General features: G+C 41.0%; 2 protein-coding genes and 1 pseudogene across 2 annotated transcripts; 2 read left to right on the top strand and 1 right to left on the bottom strand.

Annotated features, from left to right (window-relative positions):
- Positions 1-888: 888 nt before the first annotated feature.
- LOC110498618 lies at positions 889-1,699 on the bottom strand (annotated as a pseudogene).
- A 3,568-nt stretch (positions 1,700-5,267) lies between these two features.
- Positions 5,268-7,443, top strand: LOC110518241 (gastrula zinc finger protein XlCGF7.1). Its single transcript, XM_036933982.1, has 2 exons — positions 5,268-5,775; positions 6,579-7,443. Exons 1-2 carry the CDS (start codon positions 5,508-5,510, stop codon positions 7,100-7,102), a joined length of 792 nt encoding a protein of 263 aa, XP_036789877.1. The 5' UTR covers positions 5,268-5,507; the 3' UTR covers positions 7,103-7,443.
- A 5,339-nt stretch (positions 7,444-12,782) lies between these two features.
- LOC110497259 (zinc finger protein 239-like) lies at positions 12,783-14,742 on the top strand. Its single transcript, XM_021573272.2, has 2 exons — positions 12,783-13,516; positions 13,999-14,742. The coding sequence occupies exons 1-2, from the start codon at positions 13,087-13,089 to the stop codon at positions 14,703-14,705; spliced, it is 1,137 nt and encodes a 378-aa protein (XP_021428947.2). The 5' UTR covers positions 12,783-13,086; the 3' UTR covers positions 14,706-14,742.
- Positions 14,743-15,104: the final 362 nt, after the last annotated feature.

Below are 15,104 nucleotides of genomic sequence, written 5' to 3'. Positions count from 1 at the left end.
TTTTTTTTATTCTTGTTGCCAAATACTTTATACACAAACAAACATTCCAAAATTCTATACCAAAATTACACATTTTTCTGATTGAATTTAAATATTTTATTAAAACATTAACCCTAGTGAATAACAACAAGAATAACATTTTCCTGAATCATTATAGATTTTTTCAGAGTGATAACAACTACACTAAAATAGTTAATGTTTTATTACTTCATTGATATTTTGTGTGTTTTAGTATTTTCTAGTTAATACTAGTTCTGTTTTGTATGATGTAACAATGTAAATTGTTGGTCTGTATTTTGAATCAAAAAATAAATATATAAAATTAAATTAAAATAAAAAGACACATCGCCATCTGCTGACTGGAGGGGCAACACAGTTGAGGAACCAAAAGTTTATTTTCATTTATTTCATAAAAGTGTAATATTATATTAAGTCATTCAAAGAGAAGCATGTGTTGATTTATTCGTTTTTAATGAGTGAGAATTTAAAACAAACTTTAGACCCACTACATATTTACATTGAACCATAGTTCTGACATGGATCATTTAGACCCACTACATATTTACATTGAACCATAGTTCTGACATGGATCATTTTGACCCACTACATATTTACATTGAACCATAGTTCTGACATGGATCATTTTGACCCCAGAGGCATATCTTTTATCACAGCCAAAATGTGGTTTATTCCATTTTTCATGACTTTGTCAATCAACTTCTATTAATACATCTAAATCCTGGTTTAGTGTTTCTGTATCAATATGGACTTTTAACACATTCACATCCTTTGTACTCCAACTACAATGTTAAAACATTCTACATTGTGACATCATTAAAATACTCCTACTACAATGTTAAAACATTCTACATTGTGACATCATTAAAATACTCCTTCTACAATGTGAAAACATTCTACATTGTGACATCATTAAAATACTCCTTCTACAATGTTAAAACATTCTACATTGTGACATCATTAAAATACTCCTACTACAATGTCAAAACATTCTACATTGTGACATTAATTCATTGATATAATGAAACAACTCCATCATTAATGTATTTTCTGATGTTTGATCAGAGATCTTTTATCAGAGTATCTCTTGTCACATTGATCACAGCTATGAGATTTCTCTCCTGTGTGTGTTCTCTGGTGTGATATCAGGCTACTTGACTGAAAAAAACTCTTCCCACATTGACTACAGCTGTAAGATTTCTCTCCTGTGTGTGTTCTCTGCTGTATAGTCAGATGCCTAGATGTAACAAAACTCTTCCCACATTGATCACAGCTATAAGGTTTCACTCCTGTGTGTGCTCTCAGGTGTACTATCAGCCAGCTTGAGTGATTAAACCTCTTCCCACATTGAGTACAGTTATAAGGTTTCTCTACTGTGTGTATTTTCTGGTGTGATTTTAGATCTGTTGAACTAACAAAACTCTTTCCACAGTCAGAGCAGTGGTAAGGTTTCTCTCCCTTGTGTGCTCTCAAGATGTACCATCAGGCAGCTTGAGTGAGTAAAATGTTTCCCACATTGATCACAGCTATAAGGTTTCTCTCCAGTGTGTATTCTCTGGTGAGTTTTCAGGCAGCTTGACTGAGTAAAACTCTTCCCACATTGATCACAGCTATAAGGTTTCTCTCCAGTATGAATTCTCATGTGTACTTTTAGTGATTCTGATCTTAAGTAACTCTCCCACAATCAAAACAGTGGTGAGATTTCTCTCCTGTGTGTACTCGCTGGTGTATTTTAAGTTCTGATGAAGATTTGCAACCTTTCCCACGGTCTGAGAAGCAATGAGATTTATTCCCTGTGGGTCTCTGCTGGTGATTCTTGAGGTGATATGATCTGGAGAGACTCTTCTCTGCCTCGTCAACTTAGTAGTCACATCTCTCTCCTGTGTAAACAACAAGTCAGACAGATGGTTAAAGGCCCACAACAGCAGAAATCCACTGTAAAAGGTGATGCCAACAGCGTAGCCATGATGTTGTACAACAATTGACGTCTGTAAAGAATGTTAAAATTACTTGACAATCGTCTGAAGACAGTCAAGTGAGCAACAAGTCATATTTAGTATTTTTTTCACATTAGTAGTAACATCAATGATTTTAGGCTAGAAAAAAGTAAAAGTTGTTGACATCCTAAGCAGTGTGCCAGATGACTTTTGGTCTTCTATATAGGCCCCTTTCTGTGTTTGCTAAAATTGCAACAAGGGCGATGCACATGCAATTTGGTTGCAGAAACCCCTCCCTACTAATGCAGAAACCACTCCCTTCTAATGCAGAAACCCCTCCCTTCTAATGCAGAAACCCCTCCCTTCTAATGCAGAAACAACTCCCTTCTAATGCAGAAACCCCTAGTTATGGATGTTGTATATCTGCCTGGAGCAAAAAGGTGAGCAGAGATTGTAGTTTTTCCACAATGTATTCTGAATATGACAACACACTATCAGTGTAAGATCAGGATGCTACTCAAGGAACCTCACATTAATTTCTGTGTCTATTCACTAATTCACCCCCGTGGGGGAAAACTCAGGGGACTTCTCATAGGCTGACAGCAGATATAGCCTCCATTTCCAGGTTGCTTATGAGTGCATTTCACACTACTTTGGATTATAATTGTAAGGTTCATTTGAATGTCCTGATTAATATAATGTTTGTTTTTGTCGAAAATGTACTACTTTATATTTAAAAACGACTTCAACCAGTAAAATGTTCTTTGGCTACTATTCTAAAATGGATTACATTTTTTTATTTATTATCCATCTTCAGACAATACCCCATAATGACATCACAATACCTCATAATGACATCACAATACCCCATAATGACATCACAATACCCCATAATGACATCACAGTACCCCATAATGACATCACAATACCCCATGAAAGTGAATAAAAGTTTAGAAATGCTTGCATACCAGGGAACTTTTGGCTAAACCAACTATATCATACTACGACCAATAAGCAAACTACAAACTCAATGTACGTCACAAATAGTACGGTTAGTATGAGTATTCCAACACAGCTCAGGTCTCTGGGCTGCCATTTTGTTTCTGTTTAAAACCCAGGTTGCCCCTTTAAAAAAGCCACACAACAAACAACCAATCTGCAGTTGAAACAATAACAAAGCTGTCATTATTTTTTTACTCCAATGTTTAGAAACAAATGTCAGATTTCCCCTTTAACACCACACACATCAGTCCCACAACTGCCTCTGTTTTTAACACAGTAACGGTACCTACAGTTGAAGTCCAAAGTTTACATACACCTCAGCCAAATACATTTAATCTCATCACAATTCCTGGCATTTAATCCTAGTAAAAATTCCCTTCTCAGTTCTGCCCACTAATGTTCTATACGATTGTGGTCAGGGCTTTGTGATGGCCACTCCAATACCAGCCACAATTGTACCCGAAGACAGGAAGTGCCTATTCCTCATCTCACCAAGGATAAACTTCAACTCAATCGCCAGTACTGGCGACATCGTGTGGAAGCTGTAGGCATTGTAAACTGGACGCTATCTATTTTCCCTTGCCATAGACAATACAGAGACTGGCGGAGGGATATTTTATGTGTTTTTTTGTGAACAGTTTTCCTTGGGATTTTGCCTCCTACACACGTTCTGTTATAGTCACAGACATGATTTAACCAGTTTTAGAGACTTCGGAGTGTTTTCTATCCACACATCCTAATCATATGCATATACTATATTCCTGGCATGAGTAGCAGGACGTTGAAATTTTGCGCGATTTTTAACAAAAAGCTGCGCGATTTTTAACAAAAAGCTGCAAAAATTTGCAGCCTCTTTAAGAGGTTTTAAAGAATCCCACGGGGAGTCTTCAGACACGCCCCCAACATCAGTCAAATGGTGGTGAGGTCTGATCTTCCACCAGAGCCACGTAGTACTTTCCTACAAGGTTCGTTACACTGCTAGCTGGTAGGACTCCTTTGATGGATTAGACAATAGCTGAGATCCCAATACCCATGTAAACATAGCTTACTGACAGATCAATGAGGTTAGATCCAATACCCATGTAAACATAGATTACTGACAGATCAATGAGGTTAGATCCAATACCCATGTAAACATAGCTTACTGACAGATCAATGAGGTAAGATCCAATACCCATGTAAACATAGCTTACTGACAGATCAATGAGGTCAGATCCAATACCCATGTAAACATAGGTTACTGATAGATCAATGAGGTCAGATCCAATACCCATGTAAACATAGCTTACTGACAGATCAATGAGGTCAGATTCAATACCCATGTAAACATAGCTTACTGACAGATCAATGAGGTCAGATCCAATACCCATGTAAACATAGCTTACTGACAGATCAATGAGGTCAGATCCAATACCCATGTAAACATAGCTTACTGATAGATCAATGAGGTCAGATCCAATACCCATGTAAACATAGCTTACTGACAGATCAATGAGGTCAGATCCAATACCCATGTAAACATAGCTTACTGACAGATCAATGAGGTAAGATCCAATACCCATGTAAACATAGCTTACTGATAGATCAATGAGGTTAGATCCAATACCCATGTGTTGCGAACAGGTCGATTGTAGCGGTAGTCGTTTCGATGGAGAATAACTTGACAGTTATTTTGACCGCGGTGGTTATTGAAGTCGTGGTTTCGTGGAAGAAACCGTTGTTGTGCATCATCTTTCAACGCTCCAATACCTGATAATGACCAAACCTGTTTAGGCTTTTTGGGAATTTAACTTCAATTAACCTGAAAGTGTTCATTGTAGAAACATCTGTTGGGTTGGTAGAATGTGGAAAGACCCACCTCATTGGTTAATATTCCCTGTAGTAGAAACATCTGTTGGGTTGGTAGAATGTGGAAAGACCCACCTCATTGGTTAATATTCCCTGAAGTAGAAACATCTGTTGGGTTGGTAGAATGTGGAAAGACCCACCTCATTGTTTAATATTCCCTGTAGTAGAAACATCTGTTGGGTTGGTAGAATGTGGAAAGACCCACCTCATTGGTTAATATTCCCTGTAGTAGAAACATCTGTTGAGTTGGTAGAATGTAGAAGTAGGTTTTAAATTCATACTTAATACACATCTGCAGTTGTCTGACTATTATATTATTATTTAATGAAAGAAATGTAAAAATGCACTTTTTGTCTGGAAATAAAATAAACATTTATCTGCGTTAACCACTCCAGTCAACAGATGGCGATATGCGTTTTTCAGGCGATGCTATCAGAGTGACGTATAATGTAGTGGACGGGACGCTTCTTCAACAACATCTAGTCAGCCACCTCGGTAGCTTCCTAGCGGGACGTTCAAGCTGTTCAGACTGCTTCGGTCTATATTTACTTCTGTATTTGGAACATAATTCTGTCTTTTAACTAGTTTCCCCATTTCATGTCATATTTCTGTTTAGTCAGGTAACGGTAGCTGGCTTGATAAATGAACCTATCACTAGGCTAGTCGCTAACTAGCTAGGTTAGCTGGCTAACATCCCCGACCATGAGCTCAGCAAGCTACTGCCCTCCTGCTAAAAAAGAGGTCTGCTGGAAGGAGAAAGAAGGTATTTGGCTGAACGTTGTCGTGAAAGAGGAGACTGAAGAGGAGGATGTCACAGTAAACGAAGAAGTAGAGGGTGAGGCTGTTACACAGAAAGAAGAGGAAGAAAACGATTATACTTTTTTTGGAGTGAATGAAGGAGAGATAACTGTCATATTGAAGGAGGAGGAGAGGGAAGAAGAGAAGGAGACAGAAGATCTGAGTAACACCAGTAAGTCCTGTCTTGAAAATAGTTGTTGAACTGATACGTGGTTTTAAAACGGCATTCTACTCTAGTTCTGAGCTTAAATGCCGTTTTTTAATGTAGGAATTGATAAAGCTACACTGTAAGATGTGAATACCATCAAGAAGCTGGCCAACAACAAAACTTTAACAATGGATTTGCACCCAAAATCACAACTTAAATGTCTCACGGAATGGACTTGCCTTCATTCAATACTGCAATTCCACTGTACTAAACTGGAGGCGATTTCCAGCCCGTCGTTGACTGCGGTCAAGTGAGCCGACAGTCGCAAAACGCGGTCAGGCCATCTGCTCTTCAGTTTCTTCCTGAATTTGCGTGCGCGAATACACTTTACGGAATGGCTTTTTTTCAGGTAGGGAAACTGAGTTGAATGGACTCTCATGCACAGGTAGTCGAGACGATGGCTACAAATCATTACAAGCAAACCGTTTGAAGCACACTTATTCAATCTTCCATAATAAAAATGATACCAAATCGTTTATTTAATTTTCGTGTTCTCATAAAGTACTTTATCATTGCTAGAGTGTCAAGCTTAGGCTGGACTGGTGTAAACGCTACAGCATACAATGACATTCTAGACCATTCTATAGGCCTCTCTGACTAAGAACCACACAGAGACCTGTATTTTGTAGTGGCTTTAATAACACTTGTGAAAAGTGACTTCAGGTGATTGAGGGATCTAGCCTAGATTAAACGTCATAGGAAGTTTTATCATGTGGAGGTTTCATTCAGGTCTCTGTTTAATTAAATCATCTGTTTGTCTTTGACAGGAGAGAGACCAGACTCTCCTTCTGACAGCAGGAAGAGTCCTTCAGGGAAACCAGACCCCGAGACGTCCAAACCAGCAGGACGACATCACTGCTCCCAGTGTGGAAAGAGTTTTACTCAGTTAGGGAGCCTGAGAACACATAAGAGAATACACACTGGAGAGAAGCCTTACCACTGTTCCCAATGTGGAATGTCGTTTACCCAGTTAGGGAGCCTGCAAACGCATGAGAGGGGACACACAGGGGAAAAGCTTTTCCAATGTTCCCATTGTGGAAAGAGTTTTGGCCAGGTAGGAAACCTGAACAAGCATGAGAGGACACACACAGGTAAGAAGATGTACCGCTGCTCCCAGTGTGGAGAGAGATTTACCCGGTTAAGGTACCTGAAAGAGCATGAAAGAATACATACAAATACACAGGAGGAGAAGACATACCACTGCTCTCACTGTGGAAAGACATTTTCCCAGTCAGAGAACCTGAAAACACATGAGAGAATCGAGAGGCTGTGTTCTGACTTGTGTTTTTGACTGAGAATGTGTGTGTTTGTTTGGGCTGTCAGACTTGAGTCCACTTCGTATAATGTTAGTGCACTATTTTTAATTGTGATTAATCCATTGTCTCAAAGGGTTGAAAACACACTGAAAACATCCAGAATACATCCTATATACAGCTAAAATCTACAATGCCATGTAAACTCAAGATGACATTGAGGTTAAATAAAGTGTGATTTATCAATGGAACATATTTTGACACGTCCACTGTGTGTCTCTGTAGAGTCATAATATCCATAACAACTAGAGGTCAAACAGGGAGATGGTTCCATTCATTTTCCCCACAGGGCTGTGTTTTGTTTAGACTCACCCTGGTGTGATATTTTGATAACCATGTAAACCTCTCTGGGACAAGGTGACTAAGGACACAGTGTATTGTGAATTTATTGTCATGTTTTTAAAATGGCACAAATGCCTTTATTTTAGCTGGACCCCAGGAAGAGTAGCTGCTGCCTTGGCAGGAACTAATGGGGATCCATAATAAACCCCAGGAAAAGTAGCTGCTGCCTTGGCAGGAACTAATGGGGATCCATAATAAACCCCAGGAAGAGTAGCTGCTGCCTTGGCAGGAACTAATGGGGATCCACAATAAACCCCAGGAAGAGTAGCTGCTGCCTTGGCAGGAACTAATGGGGATCCATAATAAACCCCAGGAAGAGTAGCTGCTGCCTTGGCAGGAACTAATGGGGATCCATAATAAACCCCAGGAAGAGTAGCTGCTGCCTTGGCAGGAACTAATGGGGATCCATAATAAACCCCAGGAAGAGTAGCTGCTGCCTTGGCAGGAACTAATGGGGATCCATAATAAACCCCAGGAAGAGCAGCTGCTGCCTTGGCAGGAACTAATGGGGATCCATAATAAACCCCAGGAAGAGCAGCTGCTGCCTTGGCAGGAACTAATGGGGATCCATAATAAACCCCAGGAAGAGTAGCTGCTGCCTTGGCAGGAACTAATGGTGATCCATAATAAACCCCAGGAAGAGTAGCTGCTGCCTTGGCAGGAACTAATGGGGATCTATAATAAACCCCAGGAAGAGTAGCTGCTGCCTTGGCAGGAACTAATGGGGATCCATAATAAACCCCAGGAAGAGCAGCTGCTGCCTTGGCAGGAACTAATGGGGATCCATAATAAACCCCAGGAAGAGTAGCTGCTGCCTTGGCAGGAACTAATGGGGATCCATAATAAACCCCAGGAAGAGTAGCTGCTGCCTTGGCAGGAACTAATGGGGATCCATAATAAATCCCAGGAAGAGTAGCTGCTGCCTTGGCAGGAACTAATGTGGATCCATAATAAACCCCAGGAAGAGTAGCTGCTGCCTTGGCAGGAACTAATGGGGATCCATAATAAACCCCAGGAAGAGTAGCTGCTGCCTTGGCAGGAACTAATGGGGATCTATAATAAACCCCAGGAAGAGTAGCTGCTGCCTTGGCAGGAACTAATGGGGATCCATAATAAACCCCAGGAAGAGTAGCTGCTGCCTTGACAGGAACTAATGGGGATCCATAATAAACCCCAGGAAGAGTAGCTGCTGCCTTGGCAGGAACTAATGGGGATCTATAATAAACCCCAGGAAGAGTAGCTGCTGCCTTGACAGGAACTAATTCGGATCCATAATAAACCCCAGGAAGAGTAGCTGCTGCCTTGGCAGGAACTAATGGGGATCTATAATATACCCCAGGAAGAGTAGCTGCTGCCTTGGCATGAACTAATGGGGATCCATAATAAACCCCAGGAAGAGTAGCTGCTGCCGTGGCATGAACTAATGGGGATCCATAATAAACCCCAGGAAGAGTAGCTGCTGCCTTGGCAGGAACTAATGGGGATCCATAATAAACCCCAGGAAGAGTAGCTGCTGCCTTGGCAGGAACTAATGGGGATCTATAATAAACCCAATGAAGAGTAGCTGCTGCCTTGGCAGGAACTAATGGGAATCCATAATAAACCCCAGGAAGAGTAGCTGCTGTCTTGGCAGGAACTAATGGGGATCCATAATAAACCCCAGGAAGAGTAGCTGCTGCCTTGGCAGGAACTAATGGGGATCCATAATAAACCCCAGGAAGAGTAGCTGCTGCTTTGGCAGGAACTAATGGGGATCCATAATAAACCCCAGGAAGAGTAGCTGCTGCCTTGACAGGAACTAATGGGGATCCATAATAAACCCCAGGAAGAGTAGCTGCTGCCTTGGCAGGAACTAATGGGGATCCACAATAAACCCAATGAAGAGTAGCTGCTGCCTTGGCAGGAACTAATGGGGATCCATAATAAACCCCAGGAAGAGTAGCTGCTGTCTTGGCAGGAACTAATGGGGATCCATATTAAACCCCAGGAAGAGTAGCTGCTGCCTTGGCAGGAACTAATGGGGATCCATAATAAACCCCAGGAAGAGTAGCTGCTGCCTTGGCAGGAACTAATGTGGATCCATAATAAACCCCAGGAAGAGTAGCTGCTGCTTTGGCAGGAACTAATGGGGATCCATAATAAACCCCAGGAAGAGTAGCTGCTGCCTTGGCAGGAACTAATGGGGCTCCATAATAAACTCCATGAAGAGTAGCTGCTGCCTTGGCAGGAACTAATGGGGATCCATAATAAACCCCAGGAAGAGTAGCTGCTGCCTTGGCAGGAACTAATGGGGATCCATAATAAACCCCAGGAAGAGTAGCTGCTGCCTTGGCAGGAACTAATGGGGATCCACAATTAACCCCAGGAAGAGTAGCTGCTGCCTTGGCAGGAACTAATGGGGATCTATCATAAACCCCACGAAGAGTAGCTGCTGCCTTGGCAGGAACTAATGGGGATCTGTAATAAACCCCAGGAAGAGTAGCTGCTGCCTTGGCAGGAACTAATGGGGATCCATAATAAACCCCAGGAAGAGTAGCCACTGCCTTGGCAGGAACTAATGGGGATCCATAATAAACCCCAGGAAGAGTAGCTGCTGCCTTGGCAGGAACTAATAGGGATCCATAATAAACCCCAGGAAGAGTAGCTGCTGCCTTGGCAGGAACTAATGGGGATCCATAATAAACCCCAGGAAGAGTAGCTTCTGCCTTGGCAGGAACTAATGGGGATCCATAATAAACCCCAGGAAGAGTAGCTGCTGCCTTGGCAGGAACTAATGGGGATCCATATTAAACCCCAGGAAGAGTAGCTGCTGCCTTGGCAGGAACTAATGGGGATCCATAATAAACCCCAGGAAGAGTAGCTGCTGCCTTGGCAGGAACTAATGGGGATCTATAATAAACCCCAGGAAGAGTAGATGCTGCCTTGGCAGGAACTAATGGGGATCCATAATAAACCCAGGGAGAGTAGCTGCTGCCTTGGCAGGAACTAATGGGGATCCATAATAAACCCCAGGAAGAGTAGCTGCTGCCTTGGCAGGAACTAATGGGGATCTATAATAAACCCCAGGAAGAGTAGATGCTGCCTTGGCAGGAACTAATGTGGATCCATAATAAACCCCAGGGAGAGTAGCTGCTGCCTTGGCAGGAACTAATGGGGATGTCTCTCTCTACTCTCAGATTCGAAAATGCTAATTAGCATCAAAGTAGACAACATGCCTACAAATCCCTGCAAGCTCCTGCAAGTCATCTCTAGCCAACACATGTCACAGAACAGTTCACAGAATTGTCCATTGAAATAAATGTTGACAATTTAATCATCGCTACTTTAAGCTCTGATTGGTGGAGTGCTGAAGAGATGGTTGTCCTTCTGGAAGGTTCTCCAGTCTCCACAGAGGAAATCTGGAGCTCTGTCAGAGTGAACATCGGGTTCTTGTTCACCTCCCTGACCAAGGCCCTTCTCCCCCGATTTCTCAGTTTGGCCAGGTGGCCAGCTCTAGAAAGAGTATTGGTGGTTCCAAACTTCTTCCATTTAAGAATGACGGCGGCCATTGTGTTCATGGGGACCGTCAATGCTGCAGACATTTTTGGTACCTTTCCCCAGATCTATGCCTCGACACAATCCTGTCTCAGATCTCTACGGACAATTCCTTTGACCTCATGGCTTGGTTTTTGCTCTGACATGCACTGTAAACTGTGGGACCTTATATAGACAGGTGTGTGCCTTTCCAAACCATGACTAATTTATTGAATTTACCACAGGTGGACTCCAATCAAGTTGTAGAATCATCTCTAGGATGATCAATGGAATCAGGATGCATCTGAGCTCAATTTTGAGTCTCATAGCAAAGGGTCTAAATACTTAAGTAAATACATTTGCAAAAATGTCTAAAAACCTGTTTTTGTTTTGTTATTATGGGGTTTTGTGTGTCGGTTGATGAGGGGGGAAATTATTCAATTTTAGAATTAAGTTGTAACGTAACTAAATGTGGAATAAGTGAAGGGGTCTGAATACTTAATGAATACACTGTATACCACTGGAAGAGGTTTCTATCATTGGCAGTTTTGTACACAGTCAGGTGATACGTGGTATAGAAAGTCCAATCTTAGGAGAGAACATGGGAGGCACTATACTGTGTGTCTGCAGGTGTCTATCTGGTCAAAACCACTGATACAGGTGCCCCTCCACCCTCTGGTGGGATGGATCATGTCTACAGAGAAACCTACATTCAAATACTTAGATTTGTGAAATTATTAGATATTACTTGTTAGGTATTACTGCACTGCCGGAGCTAGAAACACAAGCATTTTGCTACACCTGCAATAACATTTGCTAAACACGTGTATGTGACCAATAAAATGTGATTTTGATTTGAAATAAACGTCTTATTTATCAAAGGTGATTTTGGATGGAGTCAAAATGACTCCAAAGGATTTTAATTTGTTAAAAGTCCTTATTGATACAGAAACACTAAACCAGGATTTAGATGTATTAAGAACAAGTTGATTTACAAAGTCATGAAACATTGGATGAATTGAATGAACCACATTTTGGCTGTGATAAAATATATGCCTCTGGGGTCAAAATGATCCATGTCAGAACTATGGTTCAATGTAAATATGTAGTGGGTCTAAATGATCCCTGTCAGAACTATGGTTCAATGTAAATATATAGTGGGTCAAAATGATCCATGTCAGAACTATGGTTCAATGTAAATATGTAGTGGGTCAAAATGATCCATGTCAGAACTATGGTTCAATGTAAATATATAGTGGGTCAAAATGATCCATGTCAGAACTATGGTTCAATGTAAATATATAGTGGGTCAAAATGATCCATGTCAGAACTATGGTTCAATGTAAATATATAGTGGGTCAAAATGATCCATGTCAGAACTATGGTTCAATGTAAATATATAGTGGGTCTAAATGATCCATGTCAGAACTATGGTTCAATGTAAATATATAGTGGGTCAAAATGATCCATGTCAGAACTATGGTTCAATGTAAATATATAGTGGGTCAAAATGATCCATGTCAGAACTATGGTTCAATGTAAATATATAGTGGGTCAAAATGATCCATGTCAGAACTATGGTTCAATGTAAATATGTAGTGGGTCTAAATGATCCATGTCAGAACTATGGTTCAATGTAAATATGTAGTGGGTCTAGAGTTTGTTTTAAATTATCACTCATTAAAAACGAATAAATCAACACATGCTTCTCTTTGAACGACTTAATATGATAATCAACTTTAATGAAATAAATTAAAAATAAACTTTTGGTTCCTCAACTGCGTTGCCACTCCAGTCAGCAGATGGCGATGTGCGTCTTTTAGGTTCAGGCGACGCTGCCAGTGTGACGTATAATTTAGTGGACGGGACGCTCCTTCAACAACAACAGTTAGACACCTCGGTAGCTTTATAGCAAACATAGCTACAACATTCACTCTCTTTACACTGTTTTGGTGTACATTAGTCGCTGTGTATTAAACACACTTCTGTCGTATGTACGTGTTGGCCCATTTAATTATATATTTACGTTGTTTGTCAGCTAGCTGGTTTGCTAAATTAGCTTAGAACTAGGCTAGTTGCTAATGCTAGCTAGCGAACATCTCCGACCATGAGTTCACTAAGCTACTCTCCTCCTGCTAAAGAAGAGGAGGTCTTCTGGACGGAGAAAGAAGCTCTCCTGAAAGAGGAGGAGGAAGAGAAGGATGTTACAATACAAAAACAAGTAGAGGGTGAGGCTGTTACCGTGAAAGAAGAAGAGAAAGACGTTTCAGTGAAAGAAAAGGAAGTCTCGTTCAGAGTGAAAGAGGAGGAGGATGTTACAGTAAAAGAAGAGGAAGCGGAGAGAGAGGAGGATGCAGTTTATGGAGTGAAAGAGGGGGAGGGGGAGATGACTGTCACATCGAAAAAGGAGGAGGAGGACGAAGAGGAAACTGGACATCTGGGCCCGGTTTCCCCAACGCATCTTAACGCATCCTATGGTTCTAACGGTGAACTTAGCCGTAAAATGGTTTTGAGAAACCGGGCCGTGATTAACACTAGTAAGTACTGTCTTAAAAGGGACAACCTAGGATTTAAACAGCAACAAAATGGCTGCCCTGAGACTTGGTTTGGTAAACAGCTGAGGGATGGGGGCTGGATAAATGTAACCACTCTGGGGGCTGGATAAATGTAACCACTCTCACATTCAATTCATTTCCCTCGTGCGCCTATTTTAGCAAACACAGAAAGGGGCCTATATTGGTGACCAAATGTTGTCTGGCACACTTGTTAGGGGTTCAGCAACTGTAATAACTTATTTCTAGCCGACAATCATCGATGTTACGACTAATGTGAAAACATGACAAAATATGACTATTGTTGCTCACTTGACTGTCTCAAGACAATTGTCAAGTAATTTTAACATTCATTACAGACGTCAATTGTTGTACAACATCATGGCTACGCTGTTGGCATCACCTTTTACAGTGGATTTCTGCTGTTGTGGGCCTTTAACCATCTGTCTGACTTGTTGTTCACACAGGAGAGAGATGTGACTATCGTGGATCCTCTGGGGAGCCTCAACAACATCATGAAGCTGACGGGGCAGAGAAGAGTCCCTCCCGATCAGAACACCTCAAGAAACACCAGTGGAGACCAACAGGGAAGAAATCGCACTGCTGCTCTGACTGTGGGAAGAGTTACTTAAGATCAAATTCACTAAAAGTACACATGAGAATTCACACTGGAGAGAAACCTTATAGCTGTGATCAATGTGGAAAGAGTTTTACTACATCTAGCCATCGGATTGTACACCAGAGAACACACGCAGGAGAGAAACCTTATAGCTGTGATCAATGTGGGAAGAGTTTTACTCAGTCAAGCAGCTTGTTATCTCACCAGAGAACACACACAGGAGAGAAACCTTACAGCTGTTATCAATGTGGGAAGAATTTTACTCAGTCAAGCAACCTGGTATCACACCAGAGAACACACACAGGAGAGAAACCTCATAGTTGTGAACAATGTGGGAAGAATTTTACTACATCCAGCCATCTGATTATACACCAGAGAACACACACAGGAGAGAAACCTTATAGCTGTGAACAATGTGGGAATAATTTTACTACATCTAGTCATCTGATTATACACCAGAGAACACACACAGGAGAGAAACCTCCTAGCTGTGATCAATGTGACAAGAGATACTCTGATAAAAGATCTCTGATCAAACATCAGAAAATACATTAATGATGGAGTTGTTTCATGATATCAATGAATTAATGTCACAATGTAGAATGTTTAAACGTAGTAGGAGTATTTTAATAATGTCACAATGTAGAATGTTTAAACATTGTAGAAGGAGTATTTTAATGATGTCACAATGTAGAATGTTTAAACATTGTAGTAGGAGTATTTTAATGATGTCACGATGTAGAATGTTTTAACATTGTAGTAGGAGTATTTTAATGATGTCACAATGTAGAATGTTTTAACATTGTAGAAGGAGTATTTTAATGATGTCACAATGTAGAACACTAAACGTTTGCCCCCTGTTCAATTGATTTCTGCATGATATGGATATTAGCCTCAGGGGGAAAATCCAGGCTCTGAATTGAAAGAGTGCTATTTATATGATATAACAGAAAG

This window comes from Oncorhynchus mykiss, chromosome 10, assembly GCF_013265735.2.
Source record: "Oncorhynchus mykiss isolate Arlee chromosome 10, USDA_OmykA_1.1, whole genome shotgun sequence".
NCBI lineage: Eukaryota > Metazoa > Chordata > Actinopteri > Salmoniformes > Salmonidae > Oncorhynchus > Oncorhynchus mykiss.
The sequence above is the reverse complement of the archived record's forward strand: the minus strand, read 5'-3'. Positions and strand labels throughout refer to the sequence as shown.

Excerpts from the sequence above, each read along its gene's own strand:
- LOC110518241 (XM_036933982.1), top strand. The coding sequence starts at position 5,508 with ATGAGCTCAGCAAGCTACTGCCCTCCTGCTAAAAAAGAGGTCTGCTGG. Across the intron at positions 5,776-6,578 it reads AGAAGATCTGAGTAACACCA|GAGAGAGACCAGACTCTCCT; the intron begins GTAAGTCCTGTC and ends TGTCTTTGACAG.
- LOC110497259 (XM_021573272.2), top strand. The coding sequence starts at position 13,087 with ATGAGTTCACTAAGCTACTCTCCTCCTGCTAAAGAAGAGGAGGTCTTC. Across the intron at positions 13,517-13,998 it reads CCGGGCCGTGATTAACACTA|GAGAGAGATGTGACTATCGT; the intron begins GTAAGTACTGTC and ends TTGTTCACACAG.